The following is a 17,832-nucleotide window of genomic DNA, read 5'->3' as shown; positions in this document are numbered from 1 at the left end:
AACTCCAGGAGCCTGTAGCAACCCAATCACTGACATAGTACTACTAATCCTTCTCCTTTCATCTTCTCCCACTTGACTAGACACATGAAAATCATCTCTAAAGCAGAGTAAGGTATTTTTTTCCTCTCGGCTGGCATTTTAGGCGGGCGGTTTTGCTTTTCCCCCCTCCCTGAGCAGAACACCCCGGCAGTGCGGCGCTGCCCAGACACGAGCACGAGTGCTCCGCGCTGGGCTCGGCTGCTCCACGGAGCTGTTCCCGATCCCAGGGCAGGTTTCCCCCGGCCCCGCTCCCGGCGCTGCCCCGCAGCCCGGATCACCAACAAACTTCGGGAACAGGGGCACCTCGGCTCCGCCGCCTCCCCGCGCGGGGCGGGACACGGCGGCCAGGAAGCGGCTCCGGCGCCGCTCCGAGCTCTCCGTGCCCTCCTCCCGGCCATCCCCTCCTCGGAGGGGCCGAGCGTCCCGCCTCTCCTCCCTTCACCTCGCCATGGCGTCCCGGCCCGGCCCCCGCCACTCACCCCGGGCGCGGAGCGGCGGGAGAAGGAAGACGAGGTGGGCGCAGGCAGCGAAGAGGAGCCAGCGGCTGCAGCCGCGCTCCCGAGACATCTCGGCGGGGCCGCCGAGCCCACGGCGCGGGGAGCGGGCGAGGGGCACGGGGCGCCCGCCTGCCCGCCTCTGCCGCAGGAGCGCGGGTGAGCGGCCTCCGGCTGCCGGCGGGGCCGCGGTCGCCGCCTGCCCGCCCTCCTCCTCCTCCTCCTCCTCCCTTCCCTCCTCCCGGCAGGACCGGCCGCCAGCGCCGGCAGCGGGGGAGGCGCTCGGCGGCCGCGCCCTCTGGCGGCAGCAGCGGGACAGGCAGCGCTCTGCGGCCCCGCGCTCCGGGGCGCTGCTCGCGGGGACGGGAGTGAGCGAGCGTCCTGCCCGAAATAATCCCGGTGATAATCCACCGCTCCCCTTGGCCTCTAACTCTGCTCAGCCCTCCGCTGGAACGGGCCGCCGGGGAGGTGGTGGAGTCACCGACTGCATGTGGCATTCAGTGCCCTGGTGTACGGTCGTGGGTTGGACTCGATGATCTCAGAGGTCTTTTCCAACCTAATTGGTTCTGTTACTCTGTGAAATGTTACCCAGCACTCCAACAGGAACCTCATCCACGAAAGCAAGGGACCTAATTCGTCTCTAAAACAACCCTCACCCAAGAGAGCACACGGCACCTTCAGAGAGCCTTTCCCAAAGTGCCCGTGTGACCGGGAGTGGGGACACGGAGTGCGGGCATGTGACCCGGAGCACAGCCTTGGCACTGGAGCCTCCACAGCTAAAATGACTCACCCTATTTGGCTAAAGAAATGCAGACCTGGAGCTGCACAAAACTGGTTTTAGGGGTAACACAGAGGACAGAGTCGATTCTAACATGCTTACATATCATGATACAGACAGTAAATTTGCATATAACAGAGCCACAGACCAGTGAAGAAAGATCAAGAATGTGAAACCTTGTTAGCAAACAAAAAATGACCCCACATGAATCCCAGCACAAGGAAGAAGAAAACATCCACAGGAATGTCAGATTTGTCCTAGTGAACCACTCTACGTGTTAACAACAATAAGCCCCCCCCATACACCCCAGAATTAAACTGCTGTATTTCATGCCCACAGAAGCTGCAGAAAGGCAAGCAGTGATAGGACTAGGACCTCAGCAGTGTGCAGAAAATTTTCAGTGCAACGTTATTATTTCTTTTTTCTGTAACAATTAGGTATGTATTAATAATTATTAGAATTTCACATTTCAACTACAGTAGCAAGAAACAATTATTGGCATATAACATATAATGTGTGCTTCCTCTTTGCTTTTAAACATAGTTTTGAGTGTAACACCTGGTGGGCCTATGTAACAATTCCTTTAATGTTGGCTACATATAAACATGAATTTTAGCCAGGTCCATTTCTACACATTTTTCCATCAAATACTTTACACACAGACCCCTCCTAGCAACCAGCCATTCAGTATGCACTGACCTCATTGGAGAAGAGTGATGCAGAGTCCAAGTCAGCCATAAACTATTTTTAATCCAGTAAGGCCAAACAGCACGGGACCCAACTTGGATCTTTCTTCAAAACACTGCAACCTTTTAGATATATGGAATTCTTTTCCAGACAGGTCAAGTGGTTACCATAGGATACCTTGAATATGCTAGGGAAGTGATTGTGGAGATGAATGGAAACCTTCTCACAGTGATAAAACACTCATTCCCACTGCAAGCTCAGGCAAGCACATTTGTATCACAGTAACTTCGTAGTAGACCTCATACTATCCTTTAAATTTACCGCAATAGGAATATTAGCCAGACTTCTTTGGAGTACTCAACTTGCTTTGTGTATTTTCTAAACACACACCCCCTGATATCACAAGAGAAGGGAAAATGAGGCACAAGTGTGAACAACAACAGCTTGTTATTTGCCTTACAGAACAACTACTTGTGGCTGACATTCCAATTCACTAAATAACTTACTGGCCTCAATAATAATAATTCTGATGCAAACTAAGTGAAACTTACATACTATTTCTCTGTCTGATTTTATGTGCATGCTTATCATTAGGAAAAACAAAAAGAGAGAATTATAAAGTTATCCTCCATTTCTAGAACTAAAACAATATAAAATATATTAAACCTTTTGCTTAACAAGTATATCTGCATTTACTTGGTCTTCCTTATAAGTTTCTTCCATTTCTCTGTTTTATTCTGGTTTCTTTCAGAATTCACATCACAAGTATCATGCCCACAACATCTGGGATAAACATAAGACTTTTCACTTTCGAAGTGGTTAAGATACACCCATGTTCCAATGTTTCCCCATGCAGCAAGTCTGTAAGGAAAAACACCCCAACATTTTGCTAAGATGTAAAAAGTGTTTTGGCTTGTCACAAATACAAAAAAAATTCCATTGTAACAACCTCCAAGAAATATGGAACTCTACCATGAAACATGTGTTCTCCAACTGTTAAGAAAAATAGCACTTAAGTGTTTTAAATCTTATAGTTGGGTCTGTGAGGAGGGAGTAGGAAATAAAGCTTTTTCTTGAATTCTACTCTATTTACATGCTCAGATTGTGTTTGTTTATTATTCTAACTACCCCACTGAGAATTTCCATCTCAGGAAGGTTGAAAATAATGAACTTTCTGTTAAGGAACACAGAGGTTTAGAACACCACCAAGCCTCCTTTCTTTATAATATTACATATATTTTAGATTCCTAAATAATACAAATATAGCACTGTTGCTGTCCCTCCTCTGAGATTAGAAAGGAGGGGCTGCAAATACAAATAAATGCTGCCATATATATACATAGATGTATACACACATACATGTATATATATATAGATGCATATATACATATGTATATACACACACACACATATATATATGTAAAATTTGTAAAATTATTCATATCAAATGCAAAGGCTGTCACATGATTCAAAGGTAGCTTGCTCTTTGTACAGGCACTGCAGCAGTGCCTCCAGATACCCTGGTGGCTCTGTTATCCCTTTCTATAGAAACAGGGAAACAGAGAAATTAGAAGTTATGAACCAGATACAACAGCAATTGCTGAGTTAGAGAACTTGACTGCAACTCCTTTGTTCTTTTAGCCATTTGAGAAAGTGTTCATCCAGGAATGACAGAGTTTCCATAGTTCCTTTCAATAGGTGGGGCAGAAAGAACTCTCTGTCTGAGACAGCCCTTTAAACCACGTGAGTTAAGTTCTGTTCCAGCTCTTCCTCAGGCTTCTGCAATTGGACCTGTCTGTCCTAGTCAGGAAGTTACGTAAGGAGGGGCATAACTTCAAGTGATGACTAATCCCATGGAAATGAGCAAAACCAATCCAAATTAGTTCAGGATCACACAATTACTTTTTGACTTACAAGATGCGTTTGGAAACCGTTTCCCAGCTTTCAGCTACTCAAGGCAGTTATTCAATGCCAGTTCCAGTCCCTTATTATATACCCTAAAATACTGATACCCTGGGAATACACCTACATTTCTCAAATGCTAGGCAGTGGGTTTGAGTGGGAGTGCTCTGATACTCTGCAGCACTCAGATCTGAACTACATGTGCTTGTTCCCTTTGGACCAGGTCTGAACAACTCTCCCTGGGAGAAACCTGCTGTAGCAGGGAAAGCCCCCCACACTCTGACCATGACTCAGTCGGCAACACTTGGCCTGGAACTTGTCCCATCTTGCTCAGGAGAACTGATAATGTTGCAGTCAGTATCAGCAGTGCATGTTGTAAACCTGACAATGAAACTACTGAGGGAACTCAGCACTCCAGTCAACCCCTGTGGCAGCCCTTAGTGTGGTCCAAGTTTAGTCTCTCTTCTTCCTGGGTTAACCTGGGAAGTGCTGTTCTTAATTAAAATTTGAGAACTCCATTTGAGCCAAGTCAAATCAAAGCTTTGAAGAGCACTGGTGTGTAGCTGTAGCAAAGAGTCCTTTGGACAGAGTTCAACCAAGCAATTTTTCATGATAGAGACTGCTGTTATTAGATCACACACTCTCTGGAAAGGACATGGAAAAACACTGGGTGTGAAGCAATCAGTCACAGATTCTTGTAAGATTGTAAAGATGGATCAAAGACAATTCCTTTCCTGTGGGGCAATAATGAGTGCTTAACTGTCTCTGCCAGTCAGCTCCTCTGTCTTCTGGAAGAAAAACAGTGAAAACAGCATCTGCAGCATATCTTCTGGTGCTCGTTTAGGATTGCCCAAGAGGCAGAATACATGCACTCAGGGCAGGGGGCAGGACACAGGAATTTCAACATCCTTGAACTATTACAGACCGAGCTACAGATAAGAAACAGAAGATCTATCAAGCTGTGGAACTTAACACAGGTCCCCAGAGTTCAGGTGATAAGATTATGAGATGCTCCTGTCTACTGTAGTGCACACAGTCAAGGAGAAAATTCTATAGGCAGATGTAGAGGACTGAAGATTTTCAGTCTTGATTATAAGCCAAGGGCATGCTGCCCACTCTCTTGGTCAAATGAACAGCTTGCCTAAACAACTGTCAGACTTGCTGCTCTCTCCTGTTTGGTCTCCTGCTGTTTCCATCTGACACAGAACTAACTCTACCAGGCACATCTGAGCTTTTTATATGTTCCCTGCTGAAATGTAGCTATCTGAAAATATGAAACATTAGTCTTAAACTACCTGATCCTGTCTTTTAATAAATAAGTGAAAATATTACTTTGTAAACTGAAAGTCAAAATACAGATAATCAATAAGGGATTTAACTGAGCAAAATAACATATGAACAAAATGCTTCCATACATTTTAAAGAGTATAGTGGCTACATTAACTACTTTCCCCAGCTTTTAATTCTTACAAGAAAAAATGGTGTAAAGAATCACCTACTTTTCTCAACTGTATACTAAATCATAGTGGCAGGGGAAAAGAATGAGGCAAACTGTTCAAGAAACATTGAAGTGGGTGGTTAAATAATGTCCTATGAATTCATCTGTAACATTTCTGCTGGTTTGATGAGCTGTAAATATCATGATCGCTCAAGCATTGATGAACCTGCATCAGTTCCTGGGACTTGTCCCTCAAGACATCCCATGCCTCACAAACAACTTCCATATATTGTGTTTTACCTTATTTCAGCTGCCCTGTAAACCATGACAGTTCAGAAAACAACTCAAACGTTATTATGCCAGCCTAATTTGGCAGCCAAAAAAAAGAAGATCTCTGAGAGTGTAAGAGATAAGCCGTCACAGTAATATCCAGAGATGTTCAGCCAGCATGGAACATCTTAACAAGGCTTTAGACTCTGGAAAAATCCAGAGTGATTTATAAAATGGTGACACAAAGACTTTGGGGTCTGTCTGTCTGTCTTACAGCTTTTAATGCCAGTAACCTCAAGAAGCAAAGGGGCTGTGTGCACTCTAAACATTGGCAAGTGCACAACAGCTAGTTTCTTCAGCCAAAGTAGTTTTCTTTTGAACCAGCTCAGGTGTGCACAGTAATCATGCCATAGAACAAGCAGAGCTGGAAAACTGTGCCACTTCAGAAGTAGCTTTGAGCTGGGTGTTGGACCAGATGACCTCAAAATTCTTTCCCAGATTAATTGTTTTCTTATTCTGAGATGGCAGGGAGAAGAATAGAAAAAGACATGACACCTACCTGACACATACCTGCAGACAAAATCAGTCAGCTTTGAATATGTAAACTCACTCTCACTAGCAACAACAGAAGCTGGTATTTGCTGCCTGTTGAGGCTTCCCATTTAGGCAAAACAGCAGTTTAAAGTTATTGTATCAGTCATTACTGAAAGTAAAACAACTAAGCTCTGAGCTTGCCAACCATCCTTGATTATGAGTAAGTCACCTAACAACCATCCCTCGACATGAACATGAACTATAAAAATAGATTTAATTGTCTGAAAATTGTCTGCATCCTGATTGTCTTCATTGAAAGGTGGAGATCTGCCTTGTCCTTCTCAGTGACATATGGGGAAACAAGGGTTGGCATAGTTAACCAGATGAGCAGCTTATTGATCAAACCTGACAGTAGGAACCAGAGCACTCCTCACTCAGAAGTTTTCAGTTATGAAGTGGCCCTTAGCAGCCATTACAGCCTGGTGTCACTTCAGAGCAACTGCACTCATTGCAACCTGTAGTAGTCTCAAAGCAGTTTTAGATTATGTCCACCCACAATTGCTCCCTTAGGACTCTTGCATTCTGCTTTTGATATGGGAAGTCAAACAGAACTGGACCAAAAAACCACAGAAAGCCACATCTGGTACAGAACCACTCAAGTACAATAACATGAAGTCAACGTGACACAGGGAAACTACAAAAGTCAAAAGGAGTTTGTGAGTTCGATGGCAACATCATCTAAGAAAACATTGCTCAAACCCTCAAAATACACTACCCTACATCAAAACCACTCAGTTGAGAGCTGGAAAAACTGCTTTGTGACCAAGCAGTATGGCACACTGGACATAACCAGTACCAAGCAGTACTAAGTTTTTACACAGCTCTATGGAAAACACAAACAATACTAAGAAAATGACCATGACAAGCACAGTAAACCTCAATTATAAGCACTGTAGACAGAAAAGAAGACAACTAGTTTATTGAATTTTACCTAAAAAGCTGTAAAAACTTGGTGTACTGGGTCTGGCCAGGATGGAATTAACTTCCTTCATAAGAGCCTATACAGTGCTATCCTTCCCCCCCAAGCTGAGTAGGATGCTGTGAGAGGACCCAAACTGGCCAAGGACATATTCCATATCATATAAACTTATTCTACCCAATAAAAGCTGGGTTAGTTGAAGGGGTGTGTGTGTGGGTGGCCTCCAAGGTGATGTCTGGAGCTTGGCTAGACACTGCACTAAGGGGTGGCGAACAATTGCCTTGGCATCACTTGGGTCTTTCCTCCTTTTTTTCTTCATTTAGTAAAGTGTCTTTATCTCAGCCCGCAGCTTTTGCTCTTCTTTTACACACTGTCATGCTGGGGGAGGAGGAAATGTGAGAAAGCAGCTGTGGGAGTGCTCAGCTGTTGGCCAGGGTCAACTCACAAACCTTGGTAACAATCTCTTCTAAATCTACGACATTCTGATCTTTTCATCACCTTTGTTTGACAGTGAATTTACTGTAACACATTGTGGTCTGAATAGTAAGTTCGAAAGAAGAATAATTGTTTCCAGCAGATTTATCTACTACAGAATGTACAATGTTAAAACCAGGGGGTGGGATTGAACAGGATTTAGAAAGAAACTGAACAGGTTCTTTCATATCTGCTCACAGCAGGACCCCAGCTGCTTCTCAAATCATGGAGACACCAGAAATCAAAAATATCCTTCAGTTGTGCAAGGCATTGGCTCCCAGTTCCTGGCTGACACTGAGCTTCAAACCTTCTTGGAGCCAAAGGGTACTTCTTTGTTTTAATTTCGGGACATTATTTCTCATCATATTCTTAATGGGCCTAGTGAAAGTCCTTACATATTTTTTCAATACTTGAGAAATAGCTGCATGTTTCTTTTCAACTTTCATTCTCATTAAAAAGAATAAAAATGTAGAATGCTCCCAATGTTGGATCATTGATCCTCGACTATTCTCATAATGCATACTTAAAGCTTCTGTCTCACTTTTCAGCTGTGAAACTCATTTATCTGTTACTTCAAGTTTATTTGTAGGCTCTAAAAGAAGAATGAAACACCTTGAACTTAAAAGAACTTCATTGTGATGAGTTCTAGGGCAATATAAACAGACAGAGTTGGTCAGATTATGCACTACAGATAAGCCAAGAAATGTGTTTTAATTATCTGCTCTTTAATTCTGCAGTTGGCTCAGATTCTAGTGAACACATTCCTTACGAGGCTCAACAGTGAAAACATTGACAAAGTAGCAGGTTCATAAGTTGTTTATAGCAGGTGCTACTATAGCAGATACATTATTTGATATTGTTTCTGAAAATAAAACTGATTGGCAACATTTTCAAAAAATAAGAAATACTTTTTCGCAGATTTGTATTTATGTTGAACTTCTATCTTTATGTTGAACACCAACATATATGGAAGGAGGATTTTTTTTTTTAATCCAAATTTTTTTAAAAAATCACTATTATTCTTCCAGCTTTCATCAGAATGCCTTCTCCCAAGTAAGTTAGTACTGACACTGATCTACATAACTCTGACTGTCCTCTTCCATGAGACTCTCTGAAATAATGTCAAAGCTTAATTCTGCACTTTTCCATCAAATAAAAACAAAGCCATAAAGTAAAAACTAATGGGGAAACTGCATTTCTTTTTACTGGTTCTTTCACTTCCACAGTAGTCACTGCTGTGTAACTGGTCAGAAAATTTTCAAAATGCAGTCTCTGATGGTTTAATCAGTCTGAAGACAAAATACTATTAGTTATCTACTGAGTCCTTTGTACAGTAAATTTGATGAACCCTGGAAAAAAAATCATACCAATGTAAGGAACAGTATATTTGTTGCATGTTTTTTTACCAATCTCCTCATTTGGAGCAAAGTTTTTGTACTTGCCAGAAAGGAGATCAAGGTCCAATTAAAAAGAACTACGTAAATACAACTTAAAAGTAAACCTAGAGGAATCTTGACCTTAAGAAGCACATAGTGGTCTCTGATATATCAGCCCTGCTACAGACATAAATCAGCTCTGAATTTAAAAATTGTTTTTAACTGAATTTTATTAAAGAAAGTAAAACACAGAGGTGGTATTCCTGCTTTTTTCATTTATTGTACAACTTCATCACAGGCTGGCTGGTGCCCATGCACATGAAAGCAGTTTGGCTGTACAGAATATCTCTCCATTTCAGCATTTGAAATCAAAACACCACTTCACTAAACAGAGCAACATCAGCTCTTGGTTAAAAATCCATTACTATTTAAAGCAAGATGATTACTTACAATCAAACTAAAAAAAGAGGGGAAAAAAAGAGAGAGAAGAAAGAAGGCAACTAGTTCTGCATTCTGACTTGCCTTATATAGTTATGCCAAAGGAAAAAAGGAGTAGAGCCAACACTGTGAAGGCTTATGTGAGGCAATGGTGCCACCCAATGTCCAGAAGTTATACATAAATTTGTTTTTCTTTATTGATCCAAGAACAAAAAACCCCAAACTCAACAAATTGCATGTAATGTTATTAGTAATCATAACTGTATGTGAAGGCTTGGCTCAGGCATAAGATTAACAGATGTGGTAAATTTCCAAGCAGGCAAATACTTTTTTTTTATTTCAGCTTGAATTCTCTGTAAAATTAATATTAGCATAGCCCAGGTAAATCCATTCAAGCTGTCAAAACACTTCTACCAACATTTTCCTAAGGTCCTCATTATTTCAGTTTCTCACTTTTTGAGCCCTCTGAGCTGGGACCTCTCACAGCAATCAGTCTTCAGCATGTTTCAAGTAGCGCAGGAATTCCACTGTTACACTACTAAAATGAAAATTCTTGCACAATAATCCAGTTTTGATAAATGGACGAATCCAGCCTGTGTTCAAAGGACAGTAACTTTTTAGAAAGGTACCCGTAACTATTAATAAAGAGTTTATAATATTAGAAAACTTCAGTAGGAAATAATGAATGATAATTATTGTTAAAAATGCACATGTCACTTTAGTTTGGAATTTTACCCTCATTCATCTACTAGAGGAACATTATGTCACTGCTTCTGAAATAAATAGAAAAAATACTCTAATGAGCATATACCTCTTGTGTAATTCTAAGTCTATACATGTTTATTTATACCACTTTACAGATCATGTGTTCTACACTATAAAGCATTCTGTCAGCTCTTCGGGCTATCTTCAACTCTTCCAAATGATGTATAAATGTAAATACAGAACTACACATGGCAAATCATGCATATTCAATAAAGTACTCACACCACAAAAAGTATTATTGTGTTAAGATCTATTTCCCTGTATTAGAATGTTCTGATATTTTTTCAAATATTACTTCTTTCTTTGCACTTGCTAGTTCATTATGCAAGTATGGGTTTGTGCTGCCTTATTTTCACCACATTCATAACCAAGACTTACGTTCACGTGACAAATAAACAAGCTCCCTTCAGAGGTCTTTGGTTTTCAGAATGCATGTAATATTTCTTTGCCAAGCATATTGATTTTTTTTTCTTTAAAAAAATGTTTCTGTAGTGTTAGATGCACCACCCTCGAGACATTCCTTGAAAAGGAAGCAATTTCATCTATTAATCACTCACTCAGCCTGTGGATTTTTAACTCTCAATATTTAATCTTCTATTCAATAGATTTTAATAGCTTTCATATGAAAACAGTGTGAAGTTTTCAACTCTCAGAATACATTTTATTAAAAGGTTTATGTTGCAGCACGTTTAAGATAGACACATAACAGTTAATACATTCTAAGTATAGCTATAGAGGTACTATACATACTCAAAGGAAAATTTTATAGTCCTCAATTTGTGGCAATTGTTGACTTTATGAGAATGAAAGTGGGAAAATTACCTACCTTAATTTCCTTTTAGGAAAAAAAAAAGTGTTTGATTTGTGTTTGTACAGACATGGTGCAATGTATGCACACTTTATAAAGATGCTTCATTACTTGATCTTTCTAAGCATGTTTACTGTAACCTGTAGTATCTATATATTCATGTACTTAGTCAACTTTTCATGCTGCTCAGGCCTAACCACTCAGTCAGTAGATTTTCTGAAAGTTACTTGGAAAAGCAAAAGAAATTAATTTTTTTTAGTGTCTGGACAGAAGATCCTGATATTATATTGAGGTTTTTTGTTTTGTTTCTATTTTTTTAATAAGTCAAAATCTGAAGAGTCTTTGAAGTGCTTTGGATACTTTCTAGTGAAAAAATGGCTTGGATTGCTGTCAGAAATTCATAACAAGTACATGACATACTAATAATGTAAGTGATATTTTTAAAACATTCTAGCAATGTTGAAAGCACAAGAAGTCTGCATAATCCGTGCACATCTAATTAGCACTGAGTCATATAAATGATACATAATGATTTGGCAGCATATTGCCAGATGGTTTGCTATCAGATCAAGTAGTAATAACTTAGCTTATTTTTCTCCATTCCCCTCATCCCTTATTTTCATTTTCATCCCTTTTCATTTCCCTACTTAAAAATAACATTCAGTTCCTTTCATTTTATATACAAAAACCAGACAAAATCCCACTGTTTTTTTTTTTTAATCCAGACTGTCTAAAGAGGCTTTGCAATCTTTCTGCAGTACTTTTATTTTATTAATTGCACTTAGACATCAGAGAGTTTATACAATCTAGTTCCATATTTACTTTAAAAAATCCAACTCCCCCCTTCTTCCAATTAGTGGTGTTCAGCTGGTCACCTCTATTAATTTAGTTTTCAACCCTAATCATATTGTCTGATTTTCTTGTTTAAAACACATCTTGTGTCTAAGCAACAGGAGAAAAGTTTATGAGGGAATTATAAACATATAATCACTCAAATTTGAGTATTTGAGATTCATGAACACTCCAGGTTTAACACTGTTTGAATATGCTCAATCTCCATAATTTTGGATCTTAAAGCATTTATGGTATACCGGCCGTGCTGTGTTAAGTTCATTAAAAACAAAGTACCATAATTTCATGATTACAAGCCGCATTGATTATGAGCCGCACTTCTGGGGTGTTGGCAACGTTTCATTTTTCCTCCATAAATAAGCCGTACCAGATTGTAAGCCGTAATTTTGTTCGCAGCGAGGATCCGTGTGCAACTTTCACAAAGTTGCCAGTTAGTAACAGAATCACAGGATCACGGGGTTTACTGGCTCAGCCCTGCTCGGGGCAGCCGCCAGGGAGCGGCTCCGGCCCCACTCACCGCTGCTGCCGGGAGGCAGGGGAGTGGTGTGCCTGGCCGGTGCCACCGGGAGGAGGGAGAGGGGCGTCCCTGGCTGCTGCCACCAGGAGGAGGGAGAGGGGCTTTCAGTGGCCGGTGCCGCTGCCATTCCCCCTGGGGCTGGGTAGCGCTGCTGTTGCGCCGCCACTGCCCTGCCGCCGCCTGGGGCCGGGCAGGCTCCACCTTGGCTCAGAGTTGCTGCTGGCTCGGACTTCCCGGTTGGGAAATTTCCAAAATTTGTTCATACATAAGCCGCTCCTGAGTGTAAGCCGCACTTCCGGTTTGGGAGCAAAATTTTAGTCAAAAATGGTGTGGTTTGTAATCGTGAAATCACTGTAAATAAAATGTAAATGTTCTTCTTCCTAAAGTCTTAACTTTTCTAGTGGGACAATCCAGTTGTTCAGGGGAAAGGATGAAAATATCTGTACATCCAAGGGAATAAAACAAAGAATTTCACAATAACTTTGGCACTATAACTTTTAACTTACCTTCTCCTCCTTTACATTAGTTTCAGTCTTAATCTGTGCTTTTCTAAACACGAATAAGGCTTAATCTGCATCAGACAGTAACAGTAGTTTCTGAGCCATCAAAGCAAACATTCACAGCTACAGGTTTTGAGGAATTCATTTTAACCTCAAAAATAAAGTCTGGTCCATTTTAACTAATGTTTTATTACAACGAAGGTCTATTAATAGGCATGAAAATGAAAAAAGTTGCAGACAAAGGACATCCTTGTATTCAGATTAAGAAAATTTTTGGGTTAAGAGTCTTACTCAGAGTGTCAGGGTGATAAAGCCATCACCCTGTTGGTTACTCTGGGATTTGGATGCATGCTATGCTGTGTGTACAAGTGCTGATACATGGCCAGAGCTGCAAAGAGCCTCATTAGAATTTGCCAAGTGCTGAGGTTGTTATCTGGAAGTATGCAATAATCTATCAAGTTACAGTAAATTCACGAATACAAGCCGCACTGACTATAAGCCGCATCTCTGGGTGTTGGCAAATATTTTGGTTTTTGTCCATAGATAAGCCGCACACGAATATAAGCCGCTCTGTCGTTCGCAGCGAGGACCCGCGTGCAATTATTAACAGAACGGCGGGAGGGTGGGGTTTACTGGCTGAGCTAAGGCTGTGCAGGCTCGGCCCACTAGGGGTCGCTGACGGGGCCAGGTGGGCCAGCACGGTGCTGCAGCTCGGGGCCGGCCGGCGCTGCCACTGGGCTCGGTCACCCCGGGTCGGCGCTGCCCTGCGGTGGCAGGCAGGGACGGAGCTTCCCCTGCTCCTACGGCAGCGGCGGCGGGCGGGGAGGGAGCTTTCCCGCGCCCGTGGCGCCGGCGGCGGGCAGGGACGGAGTTTCCCCGCTCCTGCCGCGGCGGCGGCGGGCGGGGACAAAGCACCCCGTCGGCTCCCCGAGCCGCGGCAATGGCTTGCGCGGGGCTCCTGTCGGCTCCCCGAGCCGCAGCAATGGCGGCGGGCGCTTCCCCCCCCCTCCCCGGGCCGCAGCAATGGCGGCGCCGGCTTCCCCCCCCCTCCCCGGGCCGCGGCAATGGCGGCGCGGGCTTCCCCCCCCCTCCCCGGGCCGCGGTAGGGGCGGCCCGGGTCCCCCCTCTCCTCCCCGGGCCGCGGCAATGGCGGTGCCCCCCCCGCCCCGTCTCTCCCCTGGGCTGTGGCAGAGGAGGAAAGGGAGCTCTCCCACCTCTCTCCCCGCCCCCCGTGCTGCCTACAGGGAGCCAGGCTCCACCCACGGTGCAACAAAGTAGCGATTTGTAACAATCGCAAAATGCCGACTTTGCAGCTGCTCGGCTCAGCACTCTGGCAGGCACTTCTGAGGTTGTATTAGCCGCTCCTGATTATTAGCCGCATTTCCGGTTTAGGAGCAAAATCTTAGTCAAATTGGTGCGGCTTGTATTCATGAAATTACTGTAAGTTTATCTGCCTTACCCAAGAGCCTGTGCATTTTGTGCTAAGTGGATATTTGCCACAGTAAGAATACTCTGAACAGCTCAGCTCAGATTTTAAACATTCAGAAAGCAGCGCCCATTGACTGCTATGCTTCAGGCTACTTACACTACCACATTGGTGACATATCCGCTTCAATTTTCCTCTCTTTCTCCAGGATAAGAATGTAAAAGGGAGGTATTAGCAAAGATAATACTGTAGAAATTGTCATTAACACTTCCTATACAGAGGAGACCAAAAAGAATTTAAGTGAAATACAAGCATGGTGTGTTAGTCTCACATAGTTGGATAGACTTTTGGCAACTCATATTATTTTCCTTGTCACAATACTCTTTTTCACTTGATTTATGAAATGTTTATATACATGTCCTGGTTTAAAGGGACAGTATTGCCAGGAAAAGGAAAAGGTGAGAGTTTTTTTTTCAAAAAACAATGGATAGTGAAAATCCCCTCCCTCCCAGTTTACTATAATTTGGAAATTCAGGAACTCTCAGGCAAAAGGTATGGGTTTGGAATAACAGTTCTTTACTGATATATCTACAAGACAAACAAAAACAGCATCAGCTATGAGGAAAAAAAAAAAGTGACAGAACAGAACGAAACTCAGTCTCAGTCCCTTTTTCCAGTCACCGATGCCCCTCCTCATCCACACAGTCGCGATGGCGCAGGGCAGGGCAGCCTCTCAGTCGTGGCTGCTGCAGGAGCAGGGGAGTGAGGCAGCAGCGGCGTCCCAGGTGGGAGAAGGGTGCAGGAAAGCACTTACTCACCATGGGCGTCCCGGTTCTCAGCGTTGTTCTCAGAAGCAGGAAGCTTTAGCAGTTGGAGTCCAGGGGCCTGATCCCACCACGGAGAAAAAACAACCTCTCTCCCCGAGTTCGGGCCGGCGAGCTGCGAGTGTCCCCCCACCCGCTGAAGGACGAAGCAGCACCCCACGTTCCGTAATGGAGCCATCGGGGCAGCCCAGCCATTCTTTTGTCTTGAGCACTTAATGGCTAAAAGAGGAGCTCTGCCCCGGCCAGTTTAACATAATAATGGGAAAAATTTCTAAAACTCCCTCTCCCCACAACAATACACCAAAATAAATATCATAGTCGTACCATAGTGATATGAATATCAGGGTAAAGCAAGCACTGAAGTACACGATTGTACTGCAAGGGTGAGACTACTGGAGTTGTCTAGTGAGCTAATTCATATTTCCAGAGAACCACAGCTTGATAGGAATGTCAGTCCTTCTTTGGAATAAGCAATGACCTGAAATGCTCTTTACCCTTTTAAAACTTAGCTGGGAAACCAAGAACAAATGAACCCTAATCTCATTAGCTTGCACTAAAGACCTTCTCAAATGATGAGAGACAGAAACAGTGCAGAAGCTTAGATTGACCAGCTATCCTAAGAGCCAACTGCTCACATTTACAGAACGGCAGCTGCAGCAAAGCTGGCACAGGCAACTTCCAAACAGATTAAAACAATAGCATGGGCTGGAATGCATCTCAGCCCCCAAATGGAAAATGAGAACATATATAAAGTCCCCAGGTAAATGACAGAGACCTATTTACTTGGAATGCAATGTTTAGGTGCTGCCTGCCTGTACTGGGATGGGTTTTCCTGTTTTCTGTTCCAATTAAAATATGAAGATTATGCACAAAGAATGCTGCCTCTATTGTCCCAGCAGAGTTTCTGTAGATCTCTGTTTGGGCCTCTGGCAACACAGCAGAAATTTCATGTACTCAACTGATTCCTATGTTATTTTCTGCCACGCTTGGCCTTCCACAGGAACATTAGCCCATCTTCTGGTTGACTGAGGTCATGTTTTATAACGGTAACATTCCCTGTATAGACGCTAATGTCATTCTATCTCTGCTCCCCATGGCAGTTTACCAACATCAGGACTGGTTTAACACATGAGATAACTCCTGTTCCCATGTTAAATTCAGTTTCTGAACACCCTTATTAATGCTCTGGTAGAGGCCACAGTATCAAATAAGAAACAATTTTTAAAGGCCGGATCAGCTACCATTTTAAAGCATTGCTTGCACTGAAGAGGGTCAGATTGCTCCTTCCTCCAGGTCAGAATGTGAGCAAGTTTACAGAAGCCTTTACTGTCACAGTAAGAGCACTTGCAGAACTAAACTCCCTGCATTTACTGAGGGGGTGAATTAAAATCCAGCAGAGATATCTTTGTGTCACCAAACTCTCTCTTCATTTATCATAAGTTAAACAATGAAGTGGGGAGAATATTTGGGTAAACTGGGCATCCTAAATGTGCAAGGCAACCTTAAAAATTAGAAAAACATGGCTCATATTTACTATATTTTGGTAACAAGCTACAATAGTTGGTGCATTGCAAATCCACAAAGGTTAAAATACAGCACCCATGTGTAAGAACCAAGCATGCCACTGAACTACGAGAAACCAGGAATAGCAGAACTCTCCTCTCCTCTTCCCAGGAGCATTAAGATCACAGACTACATGACCAAGAAGGACCTTAACAGAATTTTCACATCAGACCAGCATTTCTGTCCACATGGATACCCAGTGGAGGCTGCTGTGACACCAAAAAGAAGGGCAGCACTCTGGGTAGCCTCAGTTCTGGAGCTCACAAGCTTTCCAACACTAACAAACAGCAGCAGAGGTCACAGTGTTTGCCCACCCACCCCTACAAGATTGACTGTCCATATGCAACCCTTCCTGTCTCTCGTTTAGAAGGAAGAGACACACACTGTCCACACTGCTGGAAGAAAGAACTGAGACTTTGCAGAATCTTTTCCTAGACTTTTAAAATAAAGTTTATCATCTCATTTCTACAGCCTTTGGTAAATCTTGGTTTTAAGGATTCCAAGCCTGCTGGCTTTATCCAAAGCATCATTCTAGACAGACAGATGCAAGTGTTCTCACTGCCAGGCCTCACCAGTGTGTTAACCTCAGCCAGCCCATGTTGTAGCATTTCTTGATGCTTCTTTTATCTTGTGTTTCTTGGTTCCCATCAGTGATGAAAAACAGGGGATTCTTATTCACATCCTAACATTCAAACTTGTCCCTTCACAGAGCACTTCCTGGTGGCAGCAGGCTGTGCCCACAGCCACAGAGTTTCCAGCCTACAGATTTGCTGGCAGCATGCCTATGCTTTCAGAACAGCCCTCACCACAGCATCAGCTGCCCCAGACCCAGACGAAGGAACCATCTCTAGCAAGCACCTTACCAGTATTACCTCCCTCAGCAGTTCTTATCTCCCCTCTACTCCTCCTCAACACTGTTCCATAGTGGGAACACATAGCAATATGTGCTTCTGCTCTAAGCTGAGTAAAAATAAACTTTATTTCTATACTGGGATTCCACTTCATTGAAGCCATAACTCAACCACTGCACTGCACCATCAGAGGTGGTGCCAGCAGAGTAACTTACAAATTCACTGCTGATCTTTTCCTCCCTTTAGAGAGCAGCTGCAAATCTGGGCAAACAGTCAAGCTTTCTATTTTTTTTCTATTCAAGGATAAGCACTTTATA

The 17,832-nt window shown here is 43.0% G+C and overlaps 1 protein-coding gene across 1 annotated transcript in view; it reads right to left on the bottom strand.

Moving 5' to 3' along the window:
• Window positions 1–650, bottom strand: part of LOC116992904 (beta-1,3-glucosyltransferase-like) — a 53,941-nt gene extending 53,291 nt beyond the window's left edge. The window contains exon 1 of the mRNA XM_033053015.1: window positions 519–650. Coding sequence (XP_032908906.1) covers window positions 519–606 — 88 coding nt within the window. The 5' untranslated portion in view covers window positions 607–650. The remainder of the gene's footprint in view (window positions 1–518) is intronic.
• Window positions 651–17,832: the final 17,182 nt, after the last annotated feature.

The sequence above is a fragment of the Catharus ustulatus genome, chromosome 2, assembly GCF_009819885.2.
Source record: "Catharus ustulatus isolate bCatUst1 chromosome 2, bCatUst1.pri.v2, whole genome shotgun sequence".
NCBI lineage: Eukaryota > Metazoa > Chordata > Aves > Passeriformes > Turdidae > Catharus > Catharus ustulatus.
Note: the sequence above shows the minus strand (reverse complement) of the source record. Positions and strands in the feature narration are given on the sequence as shown.